The sequence below is a fragment of the Cyrtonyx montezumae genome, unplaced genomic scaffold (assembly GCF_038088225.1).
Source record: "Cyrtonyx montezumae isolate F1298 unplaced genomic scaffold, pur_monq_1.0 scaffold_3, whole genome shotgun sequence".
Lineage (NCBI taxonomy): Eukaryota > Metazoa > Chordata > Aves > Galliformes > Odontophoridae > Cyrtonyx > Cyrtonyx montezumae.
Window position 1 is genome coordinate 91,428,921 of NW_027072034.1, and position 20,650 is coordinate 91,449,570.

At 42.2% G+C, this 20,650-nt stretch overlaps 1 protein-coding gene across 3 annotated transcripts in view; it reads right to left on the bottom strand.

The window, feature by feature from the left end:
• Positions 1-20,650, bottom strand: part of ETV6 (ETS variant transcription factor 6) — a 126,186-nt gene that overhangs the window by 21,990 nt on the left and 83,546 nt on the right. For 2 of the 3 annotated variants that reach the window (XM_065742349.1, XM_065742348.1), the window contains 3 exons: positions 5,926-6,090; positions 2,638-2,772; positions 1,185-1,727 (listed from right to left, as the gene is read on the bottom strand). In XM_065742349.1, the coding sequence (XP_065598421.1) occupies positions 1,185-1,727; positions 2,638-2,772; positions 5,926-5,989 (742 nt within the window). In that variant the 5' untranslated portion in view covers positions 5,990-6,090. Of the gene's footprint in view, positions 1-1,184; positions 1,728-2,637; positions 2,773-5,925; positions 6,091-6,936; positions 7,014-20,650 lie in introns of those variants that run through there. The other variant, XM_065742350.1, reaches the window with a different exon arrangement.

Here is a 20,650-nt window from a genome sequence, read left to right on the forward strand (position 1 = left end):
CAACTAGTACAGAGTATCCTCTGACACAAAATTAACCGTATTTTTTTAACTCGCTGAGATTAGTGGGCAATAAAAGTCAAAAGAAGAGAGGCAAATGTCAGCCAGCCAAAAATTCCAAAAGATAAATTTCTGCAGCTCATCTCTCTATTATGTGAAAGGATCATGGCCCTCTACATGCTTGATGTGTGACTAGCTGGTGAGATATGTAAGTTTTGAATATAGAGCAATAAGTCTCAAAACAAAATCTTCCTCATTAGAGCTCAGGCAGTACATCATCTGTAACAAGTTTAAGGCACATAGAAGACTGAAATGAACAATCTGTTTTAAAATGTACTTATGTGAACATGCGCAAAGGAACTGGGTATCGCATCAGTTTGCTGGTGATACAAATGTATGGCATGTTTTTGGGTGTGGTGTGTATGGTGCATATTGCACCCCCCAGAACATAGTTAATGGGGCATTCAGCACATTTCTGAAGTGGTTCGATTCCCCTTCCCACTCTCTTTATCTATTTACAGTTCCCTTTCAAGTACAAAAAACATTTTCTGTAACCTCAGCTTCCTGATTCAGCTGTTGTGATGTCAGTTATTTACGATAACAAAAGTGAGACAATGACTGTGGTTTGTGTGGGACAAAGGAAACCTTGTTTCTGTAAAAAGGGACAATCCTAGCATGAGAAGAACAGAAAAGCCAATAATGTAGGTCTGTGAGGTGAGATTTCATTAGTCCTACCATCTCTCTAATAGCAAGTTTGACAGCAGTGTCTCAAATACAACTGACAGAAGGTGTCTGCCTAGAACTCAACACTAAAGGGAATGCAATTCTTGGCACATTATCTCTTTGTTATTATACATTATCTCTCCAAACAAGGCTTTGGAGATTAGTACTTCAGGAAACAAGTGGATTGCTAGTGGGTAGGGAGGCAGCAAATGTCAGGACTTATATGTTTCAGTACTAATTACGCATTCTGTGGTCATAAGCATGCCACTGCATCTTTGCTTACTTGTCATGAAACTGGTTAAATCATACTTAACTGCCAAACTATAGATGAGGTGAAACTTGCAGAATGCCAATAATTGCTGAGGTCACCGTGTGGCAAAAAGAAATGAGAAGCTACTAACACACGGCACGGTAAGTTATGAATGAAAAGTTAAAAATCTGGTAGCCTGCAGAAGGTTACTTACCTGCTATTCTTCCAATTGGCATTGTGTGGTCCCCAGGAGGGGATACAGACACCATGATGTGATTCATATAAGCTAACTCTTCTCGGTGGGACAGGTTGATTGGCTTTACTTCCCTGTGCAGCCCATCCTCAGACAACCTCGGTGGTTTGAAATCAGAGTGCCTGGGGTTCAGTATCAAAGGATGCATGATTGGACTGGGCATCAGCTGGATGACCCTGGTGTTCTCCTGGCGAGGGCTGGAGGGCTTGTGAAGCACCTCAGGAGGAGGTGGGCAGTGGTTGTTTTCTATCGGGGACACTGACAGAGGATAGGGCTCCTGGTGGTTGTTCTCTTGAAGATACCTCGCCCCTGGCACCCTGTCGGCTGGGGAGAAGTGCCGGACAACACTGTCCATAGGGGACTTCAGTGGCCGCTGATCGGAATCTGGTGATGGACGGTGGTTGTTGGTGATGGGTGATCTAGAACGATGCAACAGTTCAATGGTTGGGGTGCTGTGGTAGACTGCTTCTGTGGATGGTCTTGAAGGTCTCTGGACAAAGCTATCTGTAGAGAAAAAAAAACAAACATATTGTCTGCATTGTGATCAAGTTGTAGAATCTAAATGTTAAACTCAAGTGAAATCCTAATTCAATTCTATTCTGTTTTCTACCTTAAAAAGAAAGGAGTAATACTACTTTTTCCTATACTTCTTCTCAATTAAAAAAAAATCTATTTAATGCTTTCATAGAAGGGTTCTCTTAAAAATCTTAGGTTTTGTATCTTTTCAGTTGAAGGAAACATTCTGACCTGCATGGAATTAAGAGAAGCCCAAATCTGCAATGCTACGAGCACATATCTGTTCTTTCTTTGCCACCTGTAACAGGCATGGTGTGTAAAGACACTACTAGGAAGCTAGCTAATAACCTAAGCAAATACTTCTGCTGATGGTAAAAATGAGATAAAACTGCAAAAAAAAAAAAAACCACAAAAAACCCTTCTCAAAATGAGTTGTTGAACCAATTAAAAAGCTGAGCAACAAGATGGGCTCAGTGCCAGGAATTTTAGCACAATGTGATGACATCACTTTCCTCTCGAAAGTTGCCTTTTCTCCTGCTTTGCAAGCAACTGCATCTAGCTGTATCTCCAGGATACTAAATGTCCATGAAGCATATTTGTCTACCTAACAGGTAGTGAGGAAAAACAAATCAATGTGGTCAACAAAACTTTCTGACTTTTTTTTTTTAAACTCTACATCTGTTATATCTTTTAAGGTAGCTTTGGAAGTAGGACAAAATAATAGAAAATATATGGAGAACAGTCAACTCCTTAGACCAACTGACTGTTAAAAGCTACAGAGACAAATGGAGAAAAGCAACTTTAAGTAACTCTGCAGCCAGAAAATGACAACATTCTGTTCAGCCTTATTCCAGTCATCTTTTTATAATAATAGTTCCCATAAGAACAAGACAGTTACCTTCATCATGGTTCTGATGTAATAAAACCTCTGACTGAGCATGGATAGAGTTCCCAGAATGGAAGAAAGGTGAGAATAGCATATGAGATTTCCTTTGCTTCAGGATATGCTGAAGGAGTTCATACAGAACATCACCTGAAAGACAATCAGTAGGATTCATTTAGCCATCTGATACATTAATTCATTGCTCCTGGCTGCTATTTTTAGATCCAAAGAGGCCTGTTATAGAATTATGCATTTGACTGTTTTGCAAGGTTCTTCAATTAAAGGAAAAAAAAGAGAAAGAAAGGCACCATGTCACACCTCTGTGTATGACCATGGAAGAATTGGAGAATGAAAAGAAGTGGCTGTTATTACCCTGACACAGTTTTTCCAGGCTACACAAGTGCCCATTCAAGAGTTCACACCCTTTGTAAGCAGTCCACCTTCTCTCATCACAGCTTCAGTCTTTTTAGAGAGACACCTGAGGACAGAGAATTCTTAAATGCAGAGTATGTGATTATGCACTGAGTTCCTGAGAGCAAGCAAGGTGCTATTCCTTAATTACTTAACAATTTAGGCTTTATGGAGCAAGGAGGAAGAAGATATTGCAAAGCCTCTCTGTGCAACACCAGTGCCCCAAGGGCAGAGGCAGTAAGTTACTGCTATACTCCAATCTAGGAAATACATAGGAGGAAGAACTCTCACTTTGAGAAACTACTTTGGGGTAAACTCAAAGACCTGCAAAGAATGAACAGGAAACCCCTGCTGTGGTGACAACTTCTGGAGATTCTTGAGTGCTATAGCTGCCATAGGAACTGCTGTATGTCACTTCTGGTGTCTTGAGGCAGACTTCAGGAAAGCCCAAATAGGATCCCAAAGCTAGTTATTTTTAATATTTTTTCCCCTCTTCTGGGTGTCTTACCTCAAAATACAGAGCAATAAGTTGCAGCAGCAGCATATTATCTGGAAAGAAACTTAACAAAGTTTCAACTAGGAACCCTTGGATTTTCTAGGAGAGTTTTCTCAAGTGTGTGTAGGGTTAGTAGTTGCTCCTATGAGATTGTAAGCTTAATGCCATTCAGCTACTCTCTATAACGTGCCGATGTTCTACTTGTGGGGAAGTTTACTGTCTTATCATGAAATAGAGCTATCCAGCTTTCCACAGTTCAGCTTCCTTTATTTTTAGCATCTCGGCTGCTTTTACTGTCTCACTAGTGACTTCAGGGTATTTTTAAGAAGTGACTGCAATACCTGAAAATCTAATTAAAAAACAAAGCCTCAAGAACTCAGTTACATTTTCCATGTTTAGTACATGACAGTCTAAAAAGAGGATTTGCATCTTTGAATGCAATAGTGGCATAATCATAACTACTACTGTAACACTCCAAGCCACAAATATTTTTTCATCTAACAAAATATTTACACTTCTGCATCACAAAGACACAACTGTATTAGTTACAAAAATGAAAAGTTTCTTCTTACTGTCTCTCTCCTCTGCCCTCTCCCTTCCCGGGCCAGTGCTAAACAGGAGTATAGGAGGGGGCTGTGTACCCATTTTATTGCTACAATCACTGAGAGGAGTGGATGCTATTCTACTGTTTTAACCATGAGTGGACTGGATAGAGCCTTTATGTACCTATACTCTTGGAAAAACTTAAAGCTCTATGACAAATACTATTTCACAGTTCTTACATCATATTTCACATTTATTTCTGGGAATAGGTTGAGGTATACCTTACCTGTAGTCATTTACAGAGACTGTCTGAGATATCCTAAAATGTTTATCATCAGTGAGGAATAATACCTGGAAAGAAAGAGCTAGAACGGAGACCATTCTAACCCAAATTTGGGTAAACAACCTCGTCTTCTGCACAGTGTGGATTTGCAAGCCAGAGGTTCTTCTCTGAGAACACTCTATCTCCAGACAACAAACATTTTAATCTTACTCATTTCAAGTGCCCTCACAGCACACAAAGGAAAGAGTAAGGAAATAACTTGTAGGCAGAAAGGCACTGGTATGATAAAGGGAACAACAAACAAGTTACACAGAGTTGTCCTTTACAGTCCTTGCCCAAACTCAGTATCTCTTCTGCCTTAAAGCAGGGCTAATTTTGCAGTGAAATCATTCAAAATGAGTATGAAAATTAAACAAAGAATGTTTCCAGCCATCAGTTTTCACTACTGTACTATACTGGTGATAGACATCAATGTTTGACACTTTCTTTTACACAAAATTACATTTGGTTTAAAGTATGTGCTTTGAAAACTTTGTATAGAATAAGCATAAGCCATAGTACAGGAGGCAGATTCTGCAGAAGGATGGCTGGGTGCATTCAAGGGAGTCACAAAGGAGCTAGAAGCAGAATTAGTGCAATTCCTTGTTAATCAGCCAGAGCCAAACTGCACCAGCTGTGCTTCTGCACTGTGTGAACTTGGTGCGGCAAGCCTGGTGACAGCAGTTCTGTAATCACTTGGTCCAAACTCTCTGATCGTCTATAGTGATTGAGTAAACCTTTATATTTAAGAGGGGTACCATGTATAGTCATAAAAAAAAGCTCACAACTCTTGTATAGAACCAATTACTCACTTTTATTTATACATCCCTGACAAAGGAGGGCTGAGGCTTACTCTGACTGTAAAGGCATAGCAGAAAAGCTGCAGGAGATCAAAGTATAGGAAGACCACATAGACATTTCTAAATCCCTTATGTGAATAAATGAAAACATAATTTGAGCAATAGCCAGCTGATTCACACCTATCTGTGTGGTGCCTTGGACCAGCCTCCAGCACGTGAGAGAGTATGGGAAAGTAAAGTAAAGCCCACAAGGGCAGTAAAAAAGATGAAAGGTCCCCCAGGGATGAATTTTGCAGTCACTCCTAGCAGCACGTCAGCCAAGGCAACTGTGAGACATAATGCTAATGTCAGCTTCTTAGGATACTTGAGCACTAGATTAACTTGTTGCTGTAGCTGAGTCTGCAAAAAAATAAGCTTTTATGGGGAAGAGCTAGAAGTCATGAATGGTGGCAAAGAAGCCTGCTTTCTGTGAGTTCTGTGAGGAGTTTTAATGAGAAACAGGTTGTATGTTTGGGTTTAGAGTTGCACCCAAATTTGCCTACAACTCAGGTGTAACAATTTCTCTTCCCTCTTTTTTTGTCTTTGCCTCGCCTAAAAGTGTCTGTCCCTTCCCTGCTCCACTGTCCAGTCCACCCTAACAAATATGACTCTGTATCTTCCTCTGTTCCTCTTCAGACCCTGTTGCAGTTTCTTCTCTCATTTCAACTACAGCTTCCATAAGAAATCCTCACCTGAATGAGGAGATCTGTATCGAAAGTCCTCTTTGGTGAGGAGCAACAGAGCTTTGCCATTCATCTCAAAAGTGCTGCTCTCGACTGGCCTCAGGGAAAACTCCTTCTCTGCCCACCTGAGCCACTGTGCGACATCGTCCCTGCTCCAGTAAATGGGCTGCAAACCTGCACCAGGGAAGAGAACAAGACTGTGTTACAAAATTAGACAAGGCATGTGAATATAGGCAAATACAAGAGAATCTCCATGTCACCCCACACCAAAACATCCAAAGTCTCCGAGCAACGTGTGGGAGAGAGATGTCAGGATTACACAAGGTACTGGGCTGTGCAGTACTTCATTAGTTCAGATATCTCGATTTATTCTGGACGTTCTGAAAAAACAAGATGCCTCAGCATCCCTTCTAGGATATTATTTCATTTCAGGTTTCCACATTGGGATGGAGTTGCCCCCCAGCTGCTCCTACTGAGGTGCAGAGCAGACAGGAGATGAAGCTGCTGGCCCCATGCATGCTGACTGGGAACCCTTGCACAGAAGCAAGGGGTGCCCTCTGTGCATGCCCCTTCCAGGCACCTTTACTGGGCCTAGGCAGAGAGGCCTGGGAGGTGTGACAATTCAGTATCTGTTTTACAGATGAATTTAAAACAGCTTCCTTCCCCCGGAGAGAAGGTAGCATGGTGAAGAGTTGTTTATACCTAGGTAGGCAGATTATCTCCAGTCTGCTGGGAGATAAAAGCTTTCTTTCCTTTCCCCCTTGTGGGATGACTCATTGTTTGACTTGTTACAATGTGTTGCGTAGAAATGAAAGCTTCACTCTGCGCAGAAGAACGTAAAATTTGCCATATCTGATCAGATCTCTGGTACACAGCCTCTGGCAGGAGCTAATACCTTATGCTTCAGAGGAAGATGAACCTCCCTTCCTCATCTAGCACCTGGCTGATTGTATGCTGCACATGGGAAGAAATTTCCTTCCTGGCACACCACTCTAAGAGATCTGATTACCCTTGTCTTACCAAGTCTGAAAAGAAACCCAGGAGATTTGTACTGTTTCGTTTTGCTTTTTTCACTTCTTCTGCAGATAAGGCAATCTTGTTTTCTGTATCAGCAAGAGGTCACACGCAGCGAATTGCATTCTGCTGGTACACCAGATTCCCAGGCAGCAGCTTTGGAAAGCACCACACCACAGCTGCACACAGAACTGAATCTGATCCTGAGTGAGAACTGAGATCAAGCTCAAGAAATGGCTGGGGCTGACCAGAGGAAGGAGCATCTGGATGGCAACACTAAGCTTCCATTGGCTTCAACAACCCCTAAAGCACTGTGCTGCAGACAAAGAAACAGCATTTATGTAGGACTTAAATTATCTCCCCTCCCATTAGGGCTGATTACTGAGGTCAGAGCTTTCCGCAGGTCCTTCCTTTTTGAAAGGAGCGCAGTCAGGTGAAGATCTGCTCAGAGACATGAAAACTGTTAGCTAAATGCCAGAATGATGTTCACCTTTTGCTGAACAGCGTCACTCCTGCATAAAACACGCTGTGGACCCTACACTACTGCTGGACAGGATGCACACTACAGCTAGGCAAAGGAGAACTACATGAGAGCCAGACCACAATGTATAAAACGGTTTAAAAAAACATCTGAGGAGAGCTTGAAATGTTCATGTGTGGCTTTTGTTTCCACCTTCCCCACCATTTGCCACGCCACACAAGCAGCAAGTTGCCCGGAAGAACACTGAAATGTGGAAATCTAATTGGAGTTTTGGTGTGCACTTCACAATATCTGGCAAGAAACAAAACATTGCTGGGAAAATCAGGCCAAGGACAGAGTTGTGTGATAACTACGTATGTTCTGCAAGCTCCCTTACTGATAACAACACAGTAAATAAATCACTCCCTATATAAACGTTGATCATAACTTCCTATGTGCTGGCTGACTGCAAAATTTTGCTTTCTGTTCAATTAATATAGAAGTAACATGTCTATAAAGAGCTGCTATTGATCAGCACTAGACCCAGAACAGACAAACTACAGGAACAGGGCCGAGCCAGGTGCACTGTGCTTGTGACTCAGAAAGGGATATAATCCTTCACTGTGCCCACCAGGTCTCTGCTGGGTATCAGCAGCATCTTTTGAGAAGGACAGAGTCTTCAAGGAAAAGGAAAAAAAGCCAAATAGCAGTATGACCCAGGACAATCAGCATGCAGCCTTTCACATTCAGTTTGGCTAGTACTAAAACAAGTGGGTGGAGGAGCCACACATCTCCACCCATCCATCTTAATTCAATGCTTGCACTGTGTTTTGAAAATATAAAATGCTATAAAACACGTGAACTGCTTTTGCATGAGTGGACTGCCTCTTCTCTCATTTCCCTCTCTCCCTGCCCTGACAACTTCCCAGGAAGCTCATTTCCCCAAAAACCTTCTGTAGTTGCCTGTTTCCCCATTTGCTTTGTGAGGCCGAATCACTTCTGTCACAGCTTTCCTGGGGGTGCAGAACAGTGCTGTTGAAAGTGCTTCAGAAATCACTGCCCAAAAATAGTTCTTTCATGTGCAGTAGCGTGTTTGCTAAGCTTGTACGCCACCTTCTTTGCCCTTTCTTAAAAAGAAGCTGCTGGGTTTATGAAAACAAGGGAACGAGAGGGTTGGTTCCGCAGCTGAACGGATTTTACGGCACAACATACATAGCTATAAGTAGGTCCTCAAAATGCTCTTCTGTACTCTCAGTGAAGGAAAAGACTAATCCTGCTTATATAAATTGTCTTTTATTGGATACTGTTTTTTATTTTACCCCCTTCATCTTTTATTGTCGTATCCACTCTGAAGGAAAATGGGTTCTTTTTATCTCTCCTGTTTTCTTTTCTGTGAAAGCTAACAGCATTGTCTTGCACTAACAAAGGTATTTATCAATCAGAATAAAGTGAGGAAAATGAGTGCTGTGTAACAAAACAAGGACAGGGCTGTGCCTGCTGGGCTGGCTGCTGGGAGCAGTAGGAAGGCTTTGCTGTTTGCAGTAGGTGCTGATTGAGCCATGGACCTTGGACAGTGAATTTTGACTTGGGAGTCAAACCGGACACTGCTCCCATTTCCATCATTGCCCTTGTTGGCTGGAATCTGGAGAGAATTCCCATCCTCAGTCTCCTTTTCTGCATAAAAACAGACTAACAAAATCTTCTAAACTTCCCTGGGTGAGCTAAATTCACATTCACCTTTCTAATGCTGCAGGCTGGAGCACTGGTGTCTTAGTAGATGATTAACTTCTGTTGCTTATTTCTCACCTGAGAAATAGGTGTATTATATATCTAGCACCTGTTGCACCAGCCAGCTTATAAATGGGGAGAATGATCAATTATCACACTCCATGGTACAGACTAATAACCAAATGGACTGCAGAAGAAATCCACCCTCTGTTCCTTTATCTTCTTACACAGCAAAAACAAGCACAGAGAAAAAGGGTTGGTGGAGCTATTCACATTTTCTACTTCAAGTAGGCAGTAAAATTCTTTCCATATGTTTAAGTGCTCATGCATGCACGCACACCGCAGAATGCATTGATGCATTAAAGAGAACTTCAAGATGATGGTCTCCAAAGGCTTCACTCCTGTTTCTACATGAGTCCTTCAGGTGAGACATTAGGCTACCCCAAACCTTGTGATGCACCCATGTCTGACATCTCCTTCCTTCCTTTGGAAGAGAAGGTACGTATTTTACAGTACCTTTTTGTACTGTATTGCTATTTACAATAGCTACAGCAGATACATCTAAAATATGAAACATACATAATGTACTGTGGGCTGTTTTCACCTTGACTCACTTTGGAACAATGTGACAACACGAAACTAATGCACAAGATGGTGTACAGTAAGTGAGAGCTGCTGTCATGTTTTAGTTTCGATATAAGGATGCAGCCATACTGCAGCCTGCACAATGGAAACAACGACTGCAGTGAGTTTCATGAAAGTTTTGTTCCACCACAGCCCTCCATGCATATGCCTGGTTGTCTGTCTGGTAGGATGAGGTGAGAAGGGTTTCAGAGAGCCCTCTCACCCCCTCCACCCTTTTATCCCTGCTTCCTGGATGCAGAGAAGATTGTTCTTGCTCCCATGCCAAAAGCTACTCAGCTCAGTTGGGCAAACAACAGAGGCCAGAGCACGCATATCAGCAGCTGGCTCTTAACACTCAGGGACAGATGCAGCATCACTGGCAGCAGCAGGCAGGCTGACTCCAACTGCCAGATAGTGCCTGAGCCTTCAGTGGAAAATGATGCTGGGAAAGCTCAGAGGACTAGCATGTCTGCTACCAACTAATTCATCTGGAACCAAAGTTCTCTTTTTTGTTATTAATTAAATAAATTCTTCAAAGTTATACATGAAGTGTAACACACGCTCGTACATGCAAAGCAAGATGGGCATGAGGTTCCGTTTTTCTCTTAATTTCTGTGAAAAGGCAACACAGTCTGGAGGAAGGATATACAGTTAGATTCAGATCTTTCTCTCAGGCTCTGACAAAGAGACTTCAAAAGGTCCTCTCCTCCAGTCTTCCTGCTCTCTGACATGGGCTGCAGCAGGGAGCTCAGCAGCCAAGAGCCAACCATGCCACAGGAAGTTTCAAGCTCAAGCAGAATTCAGGCACTGAGGTCCTCCTGGGAGTGCAGTTTTATGCTGTCCCTGCTTGATCTTCCCACCACAAGACCCCTTCCCTTCACTACCAGGCTGCTAGGCTCCCACCACCAGGTGTTCCACAGCCCCTTAGCACTGCCTGCACTAAAGGATTCTTAATTCCTCAGAGCTGAGGAATGAGCGACAGAATGGTGCTCAGCAATTCCCATGCATGTGGGCAGCCTAAATAAGTGCCCATAAGCCAGGACACACGTGGATGACACAGCTCAGCAGCAGAAACCATTTGGTGCTGCTGGTCCACTGAGATTGCTTCATCCTACAGCAGGAAGAGGGCTCTATTTTGGAGGCCTGGAGATAAGCAAAGGTAGAAAAGCATGGAAAGGTTAATCCTGGTTAATCCTTGAAGAGAATTACTGGAGAAGTGAGTATTAACTGGCACAAGGGAAATGGATGGCAGCGACAAAAACACACCTTTATAGGCCTTGTTAAGGAAAAAAGCGATCGGATAGGGAACAGAGAAGTTGTGCGATGGACAGGAAGAGACACCTCAGTGGGTCTTGCACGTCCTTTAAAAAAAGATACAAAACTGCCTGTAATCAGAATGACAAGACTTTGGGAAACCTCCACACTGCTGGGAACAGAGGGGCAAAGAGATTTTTCAGCAGTAATCTGAAATAAAAGGAGTAGCCTTACATCTCCTGCTGTGCTGTTGATCAGGGTATTGGAGATAGAGCAGGACTAGAGGCAATGCTTTGTGTACAGGGTCTGCTCTGCAGCCCTTGTACATGAAGACATGCTACAAAACAAGCCTGGTGAGGCACGGGGACAGATTTCTGCTACGTTGGTCTTGCTAACATTGCTCCCCATGACCCAGCCGTTCTTTTCATACTGTCTGTACAGAGACTTGCGAAGTTGACACATCCTAATCCCTTAAGGCTCCAGGATCATAAAGTAAATAAAATTGCTTTCCTAATGCAGCCTTTGGAAAGCCTGTAAGAAACATATTGATTGGAAAATGCTTGATTAGAATGATCAAGTGCTGAGCTCTCATACGGTGAAATAAATCTTTTCAATTCCCCACACCCAGTGCCAAGCTCAGCTTCCTGGAAGCAACTATGGCCCTTTCTGGAACTGAAGTGAAAATCCCATGTTCCATCACCTCTTCTGACCTGCTGACATTACACACGGTTTGCATTTGCTGATCAAATGCACAAGCAGTACTCTAAATTAGCTGGCTGGGTTGAGATAGCTCACTGATTAATGATGGCAGATGAAGTCACCAGAGCAAAATCCCCACGAAATCTGAAGTCAATTTAAGTGTGAAAGGAGAATGGAAAAGCCACTCTCTGTGGGATTTTAACATGAAGGAGTACTCTAACTCACTCTATAGCCAAACCTTTCTTTGCAGATACAGGTTAGCAAATGAAATAACTTTCCTATGCAACATTATTCAGCTGCGCCTAAGACCCCCTGCCCTAAGAACAGACAAAAAAGTCACTGAACAATGCAGACTAATTCCCTGAAGTCCTCAGAGTTGTAACTGATGTCAAAATAAAGCTTCAAGCACAGACCCAGTCATTTAACATGGTCAGTCATGCTGCACTTCTTGTTACTGAAATCAATATTTGACTGACTGGGGACAGCCCCCTTCTTTCTGTTTCTACTGCATCGTCTGCAGTTTGCTTGCAGACAAATCAGCCTTTAGGATTAAGCCCTCTTTCCTATGTGAGGATACCCTGCATGGGATCAGCTGCAGAAAGTGTTTTAATGCAAACACAATCTACATGCTCCTGACAGGCAGTCTAAATACAGAATGCACAAAGGATTCATCTCTTTCTCGGTGCAAATCAGTCCAGATAAAAGGTGCTAATGTGTGTGCTAAAGTGGCCACTGTTTTAAGTTCTGGAAGGGAAAAGCTACCAGCCAAAGATGCAAGCAGCCACAGAGGTGATGAAAAGACAAGCCTGTTTTCCAGGCACTCATTCCATGAGCCATGTCCAAGAGCTTTCAAGAACCGTGCAGAATGACACCATCTTCCTTTTGCAGTGTTTGTAAAAAAACTTTCTAGAAGCTCAGCAAGAGCACTCCTTCCAGGGGGGAATGAAGGCTGGCTTTTTTTGCATCTGGGTACCACATTTGGGGAAGGCCAGAGTGTGACAGAGTCAACAAGATGCTGCCAGCACACCATCAGCCGGCTGACTGCGGCCGCTACCGCAGTTGCCACACACACAAAAATTGCCTGAGTGCAAGATGACTCCTTTCCTTGCTCTTTAGTGACCACAGCCAGAGGGCAGGTGACCATGGGATTCCCATCAGAGCAGCTCGTGCAACAGAAACAGCTGGCAGGGGGATGGGGAATAGGGAAATGTCGGTTTGGATCTGCTCCCAGTTATAGTCTTAATCCACTCCTGACTGCTTCTCACCCAATTTTTGGCCGTTTTCCATAGTGCAGACACTGCTTTCCTACTGCTCCCTTCCAAAAGGAGCTGAAAGAAATGTCTTCTGTAGATTTTTTCCTTCTATGTGCAAAAACTGTATCCTAAACAAAATTAGCTGAGCCTTGACAATGACACGGGTTTGCTAGCTCAAAAGACCATGCTGTAAGAAGCAAAAGGTTCTGCAAGCAGAAATCTAGGAGATTATAAAAAAAAAAAATTCTTTCTCAGCAACTACTTATTGTTTCAAAACAATTCATTTTAATCTAGGTCAAAATTCAGACCTAAAACTGATTCTTTAGTTTTCCTGTACTGAATACAGTCACTGCAGCATCCATGGGATACTACCACTTGCACATTTACACTGCACAGTGACTTTCAACTACAGACAGACTAGATTATTGTATCTTTTTTATAGATGTGAGGCACGAAAGTATTGGATACCTGCCCATAAACCAAATCAGTTACGGTAGGAATTGAATCCAGGAATTATATTTTGCATCTCTTTACAGCTGGACAAATGCAGAACACCCTTACACCCTTAGTTAAGAAATACAATTCCTTCCTACTTCTTGTGGCACTTACTCAGGCAACAGTAATTTTAACTTCAAACCCTTGTCTCTCCAAGATGTATTTGAATGCATTGTTACTACATTGGAGTCTTTTTTTCCCCCCTTTTTTAACACAATATAGCTTGTATTCCTGGCTAGGGTGCTGAGGATTTGTTAAGTAATTAGAAATAAATAGAACTTGCTCATTTTGGCCTACATATGGTTTTACATATGCTTTTACTTGCTGCCTGATTGCAGTATGTGCCATGCTTAGAATATGAAGAAGTCATGCTGGTGATGGAACCATAAGCCCTGATTTTGTGCATCTTGTCAGCACTCAAGAAAGATATGAACAAATGAAGTAGTTACTAGTTACAATCAGTGCAGTTGCTAAAATTAAGATGGTTCTTTCTGCAATTCATCAGTTGAACATCAGTGAGGTCACCTTGATCTTCCAGTGGCTGCAAACTTATAGATGACTCTACAGTTTCATAAGAGAGGTCAGGAAGTCCTTTTTGTGCAGCTGAATCAAGTGGAAAGTTCTGAAATCTCAGTCTCACATGCCAGCAAAACCAACTACCACCAACGTAGCAAGACACTGTAATCTTCCTGCATTAAGATACTTTTTTCTCATAGGGAGATTTTGTTCTCAGAGGCTCACGTCGTAATGAGGCTGGGTCCCATTCCCTTGAGGAATTTTGGCTGGGACTTTGTTTTCTAACTCAACTGTGACTGTGTTGAGCTGGAGGGGGGGAGCATATACACAAAGAGTATGTTTTCCAGGCTGTTTCCAGGGAACGCGAGACGAGCCTCTCTGCACAACAGCCTAAGTTGTGACAGCAAGATGTCACATGTTGGCTTCTCAGCATCAGGTCTCCAAGCCTCATGAGCTGCAGCTGCATTTGTGGTACTACAGGAAAAGCAGATTTTGGCAGCACAGACAGACTTATGGATTACTTTACCTGTAGCCATCGAGTAAAGCAGCACAGCAAAAAAATTACCAACAGCATTTACTTCAACTGCTTTCACTTTTGGACCTCTGTCTATGCAGAATGCCTCTGTCTCTTTCAGGTTCCTAATCCAGGGAGGCTATAAAAGACTACTTCAGTCCACCACCAGTATGTTATCTCTTCTGTACTTTACAGAATGACCTGCCTTTAGGTAAAATTAAGTATTAAATAACTAGGGGAAACGGTGTAAATTTCAGCTCTAGACACTGCATGCTATACTCAGTTTTGAGCTATATCTGGGCTTTGCAGGTAAAAGCGGGCTCTCAGTGCGCTGCAGACACTTTCAGCTCCCAAGATGCTGCAAGCCAAAATTCTGACATGTTTAAAAACATCCAGATTCAGCTTTACTTCTTGATGGTTCTTTAACGAACCAAATCCCTGCAGCTCTTATGTACTGTCAGTCATTTCTTCAGGAAGACACTGCTGTCCTAGAAGAAGGTCAGAAGCTTAAAACAACAGTTCCATATGCCAAGGATCCTTCTCCACATGTAGAGGGATAAGGAAGCCACTGGGATGGACTCCACACTGCACCATACCACATTTCCCATACAAAAGTAGTCTCTCTGCATTTGCATGGGACTCTTTATCTCTACCCTTCCAGTGCAGACTGAGCATAGGCAGACTTCTTGTACTAAGATACTTGTGCTTGAAATACATTGATAATGAGAACAAATTAAGTGTGTGCTCTTTGATTATCAGATGATAAATTATCATGATTATCTTTGCTGCAGCTTAAGAATTGCTTCCTCTCCAGAGTTTAACTCCTGCTTGCTCTGAAACTAGTCAGCACATTCACTGACTTTTCACATTAGCTCCTCCAAAAACAGGCTTCCCCCCTGACATTTCTGCAGAAGTCACATGAAGTTAAGACATTACTTATATTTGGGACCACTTAAGAATACAGCTCAAGCAATCAGCAATCAGTATTAATTAGGATGGAATGCAAGATCTTGTTTGCTGACTCGTCAGACTGGAGACAGGCTGCTGTATGTTTGTCTCAAAGATGGCTTACAGCCACCTCTGAGGTGCTCTCTGAGCTAGCCCCACAAGGGCCTGAACATCTACATGCTCAGCCCAGTGCTTACAGCCCTTTGGGCCCAACCCATCAGCCAATGGATCACCCATAACAGTGAAAGGACAGGTTTCAGTTTCACCCTTCCAGCTTCACAAGTGTCTTGTTTGAGCTGCATGCTTGAAGGAAATATTGCCACTACTCAAGTGTAGATACCAGAACACTTTTCTGTTATTCTACCCAGTATGAATGAGTCGGTGCAAAGATGGTAGTATCTGCTGGGATGTCAGCACTCACTAGACTGTCCTTCATGCAAGCTCCTTGCAGGCCACTAGTGTGCTAGTAAAAATAGTGGGTTATTCTGTGGTTTTGACGAGAGAGAAAATCTGTATGTAAGCATATACATACACTGGTATCTGCCAGATCAGCTTTCTAGGCTCATTAAGAGCTCAACTGCAGTAACAGTCAAGACTGCACTATCAGGTCAACACAACCAGTTGAGACAAATTACAAAAAGAGTAACAGGTGGAAGTGGTGACTGAGAAGGGAGGAAATGCTTCAACCAATATTACTACAGGACACAACATGTCACTGAAAAATGCATGGGCTGACTGAATTATTTGAGTTTAATCTTGATGATGTCACTGAGAAAGGTTTTCTTTAAGGACTGGAAAAATTACTGCAATGTCAACAGAAGGAAATAATTTACTTACACATTTCCAGTAGAGGTTCAAACTTTGAATGAAAACAAATGGATTCAATTCACAATACACAAGGAAGTTTCTATCTCATCCTGCTTTTTGGTTTTCTTACAAAGGTAAACGTGCTGTGTGAGAAACTGCATACCCAGTAATTAAAGTAACTGATAGCACCATGACTTCCCAACTGCTAATACTCTGTAAACCCATTGTGCTACTACAGACATTAAAGACTTAAATATCAGTGAAGCTATCTTTTGCTACCCTTCTTTCCACCCTACCTTTCCCACAAAGAATGGCTATCCTTACACTTGCTAACTCCAGCAATCCACTGCAGATGTGAGGGGCAAAGAGACCCGTGTCTCTTGAGAGGGGCACTATGAGCAGCAGTTGCCACAGCCTCCACCGTGGGACATTTGTCCCTGGGCACAAATCAGGGATCCAACTGCGGTCATATCAACTACTGACAGAAGGGAGGGGTATAAAAGTTACCCCTCACAGTCCCACTAACAAGTGACTCCCCTTCCAAAAGGAGGGAAGGGTGATCAACTGTTTATCTTTCCTAAGTTGAAGTATCATAAAAGAATCAAATGATACCACACTGTAACATCTGATGGCTTCTGTACATTGCTTACAGTTGTGCCTGCTAGTTTTAAGATGAAGAAATCCCTGCCTGGAGGGCATCACAATGTAAATAGACAGGAAAGGAAAGGGATTGAATGCATAAGCAAAAGGAACAACATGATGGTGGGCAGACAATGTTGGTCCCCTTGGGAACCAACTGAAATTACTGGAATCCCCATGTGTTCTTATACTAAGTGGATATTGTGAAAACATAACTGAAATACTCTTTCATCAACTTGCCTGATTACAATTTTCATAGTAGCACCTCCTCTCATTTTGGCAAATTTAAGCCAGTTCAAAGATGGATACTTGTCAAATTACTCATCTTATGTATCTGATATGAAAATACAGGTTTGTAGGTGTATCTGTTCACACACAATTTCTATTCACAAAAACTCAAGACTTTCACCACACATTAAAGTCAGGAATGCAACAGAAACATCTATCTACAAGGCAGTAATCTTCTATTCTTCCAATCCTTCAAGACTTGCTTGGTTTATTAAGTACAAACCAGTTTAGCTTCATTCTTTAGTATCATAATGTCCAAATCACCTCAAGTTTCTGCTCTCCTGGGAAGAGTGATTCACAGCCAAATTACACAAGAGGAAGCATCTTTTTAAATAGACACTGTTTGGATCTACTGGTCACGTGTCTGGACTTGTCTGAATTTGGCCATCTCTGATGCACGGTCTTCTCCCTTACTAAGAAACGCTTGCCTGGATCTCCTCTCTCTGAACCATGGACTACCCATGAAATCTGCTTTTGCCAACTGTAATTTTTGGAAAAGCTCCTCCATATTAGACAAGCAGGATGGAAGTTTCTTGATACCTGGAACACATCAGTCAAATCCAGATTTCAGCTGCTTATAAGCTTCTCAGACTAGGAATCAAAGCATACATTTGTATGGAAAGGAGATGGCAGGGAGCAAAGGGAGCAGAAAGAGAGACTTGAAAACAGGGTAAGAAGCAAACATGCATATTAGTGAAGGATAGTGAAGCATGTTTATAAAATGGATGCCTTCTAACCTAACTTTTTAGGTTGCCCTAACTCTTCATGCCTGTCTCTACAATTTCTACGTTACTTAAGTAACTAAACTAATGTTATCAGTGCAAAACAAGATGATATACCATATCTTTTCCTTAGCAAGCTAGAAGTGGAAAACTACTTCTGTGAAATGCTTCGCTTAATAATATTATTTTTATTTTTTCACATGACTACAGTCAATTGCCTTAGCACTGACAGCACGGTACAGAAATGCAGACATGGACTGTAGGGCGAATTACCCAAAAGAATAATATCCACATAAAATAACAAAGGTGGACAGTATCTTTTTGTATGGCTTATCCAGATGGTATAAAGACAACCGGTAAATAAGGAAAGGCTCACCTAGAACTCCAAAGGAGAGGGATCTCCAACAAAAGAACCTTCCCCAATTGTGGTCAGCCCTTAAGTGGGGTCTGGGAGAGGTGGAGCTAAACTCCACCCCTTCCGGTCACACAGGTGAACTGCCTGCAGCTGACTCAGTGCTTGCCTCAGGTGATCGATCAGTGGTTCAGCCCGTGATTCAACAGTTCCCATACATGGGCATATAGTAAATCTGGGGGAGGCAGAAGTCTCCTTCAGCAGTTTCACAAAGAATAACATTAGGGAATGCAAACTGACAAAAAATTCTCCATGAAACCCTGAAAAAATCTGCAGATTCTAGATCTCTCACACCACTCTGGTAGGTAATAAACATAGAGCATACGGACTCAAACGTGGTATGTTCATGAAAACACAGTCCCTCATGTTTGACACTATACAGACTTTCTGAGGTTATTAATGCTACTTCTGAAAGGATTTGTGCCCTTGCTGTCCAGGTGTTTGGACAATCAAACAATGGAAATTCAGAAAAAGGGTTCTATTTCATAGCAAATTACAGTATTCTTTTCTTAAACATTCCTCAGAAGCAGTTGCCATGGGCAGCTCTTAGGCTAGTCCTGTCCAATATTGCCTCATCCCCAGCCTGACCAAATTCTTTTAATTTCTAGGACCTGAAACACAACTTGACTTTAAAATTAATCCTCAAAAGAAAGGATGTTGACTTTTTAATAGCATGTTTTGTTTTAAACTTTTTCCAGATTTCCTCTTCTCCCACCCTTACCCTCTAAGGAGTGCATACAGTGTGAAGAGGACCAGGCCAACCTCACCCTTATTTATTCAATGCTGTCACAGTCATGCTTTTGCAACTTGGCTGATAGAACCGGGTAGGAGGAGGAGGCTGATTCGGCAAGAGGAGTCTTTTATTTGCACCTAAATACCTTGGACTTATCAGAAAGTAAACAAAATGTGAGCAGCATGCTTGAATAAAAAAAATATCACAGCACTATTGTTCTGTTTTTCCATTCTCTTCCAGAAATATGTAAGCCTGTGTGTGTACAAGAAGGGCTGGCGTGCATAACAAGTGTCGCTTTCACTGCCTTCCCTGTTACTAAAAAGCATCCTTGTAGCAATTACAATTGCTAACACAGAAAAACAATACAGGGAAACAGGTTGTTCCCAGTCAGGAGTATTAAAAATTCCACATAGGAACTAGTTTTGAAGTAAAAAAGATTATGAAAATTTAAGAACAAAGAAGGGATCTTAAAGAATGGGCTTGGATACAAACTGATAAGGTAAAGAGACCAAGATAGTGCATGCTGAGATTTTTCTGTGTATGTAGGCATACTGTTGTCTCTTCAAGTTTGGTGTCTAGAGAAGGGATTTTCACTGTTGAGGGCAAAGTTACATGAAATACCATTGTTTCCAAGGCATAATTCCTTTTTAGTTATTTCTGCAGAAGATACATAAACACACCCCAGACATCACTGATAACAGAGGCTCTGACCCTGACAGGCATGGAAGGAGCACAGCTCCCCAACACCAAACCTTCTTCAGTTCACTGTCAGTTCTGGAAGGTCTGAGCTGATCTCTGCACAACATTCTTCAACAAGATAGACCTCCAAGGCTGGAAGCTTTGGTTAGGTGCTTTCCTAAGGAATGGCTTTCTCAGCCTACTCCATCCTAGCAGCTCCAGTGCACACACTGATGCTAACTGTTAGCCCCACTAGATCTTGCTCTTCCACTCAGGGCTGTACTGCTCACTCTCCCACAATAGTGGCAAAAAGAGAAAGACAAAACGTTTGGGTTCCTACTCTGGCATGGAGTTCTGCTTTAAGTTGCAGAAGCATTGCACTGTTTTCTTTACATTTTTTACCCTTTAACACTGCTCAGATAGTCACCCTTTTTGTCTGGGAAGCAGTAGCTAAAGAAAACCTGTGTTAACACACCCTTGAGGTGTACATCCAATCCAGAATTCAGCTCTTGAGCACAAACTTTCAGGCTGCCTTCAGACAACTCAGGCAAATGAAGATTCTTCGCAAACATGTCATATCACCATGAGCTTATTCCACTCAGCTGAATGATAAGTGAGAGTGGATTCAATCATAAATGATGAGAAAAAGAGGACAGTACACCTGAATGGGGTTGGGAGAGTTTGGTAGTGTTCTTTCTTCCCTTCTTTTTTCAGAGGGGCAGTCAAGATAGAACCAATAGAGAAAACTGTGTGAAGCCTTCAAAGAAACCTGGAACTATTTCTTTATCCTGTCAAAGTCTAGTGGCCCCTTTGCTCCTTTGAGTTGCTAGAATACAAATGAAATGGAAAAAATGGTACTGGGATATCATAACAGCACTTGCCCTGTCCAGGATTCATTAAGCATCCCTCCCAACCTCTAAAAAGAAATAAAAGAGGAGAATTTTCAATCT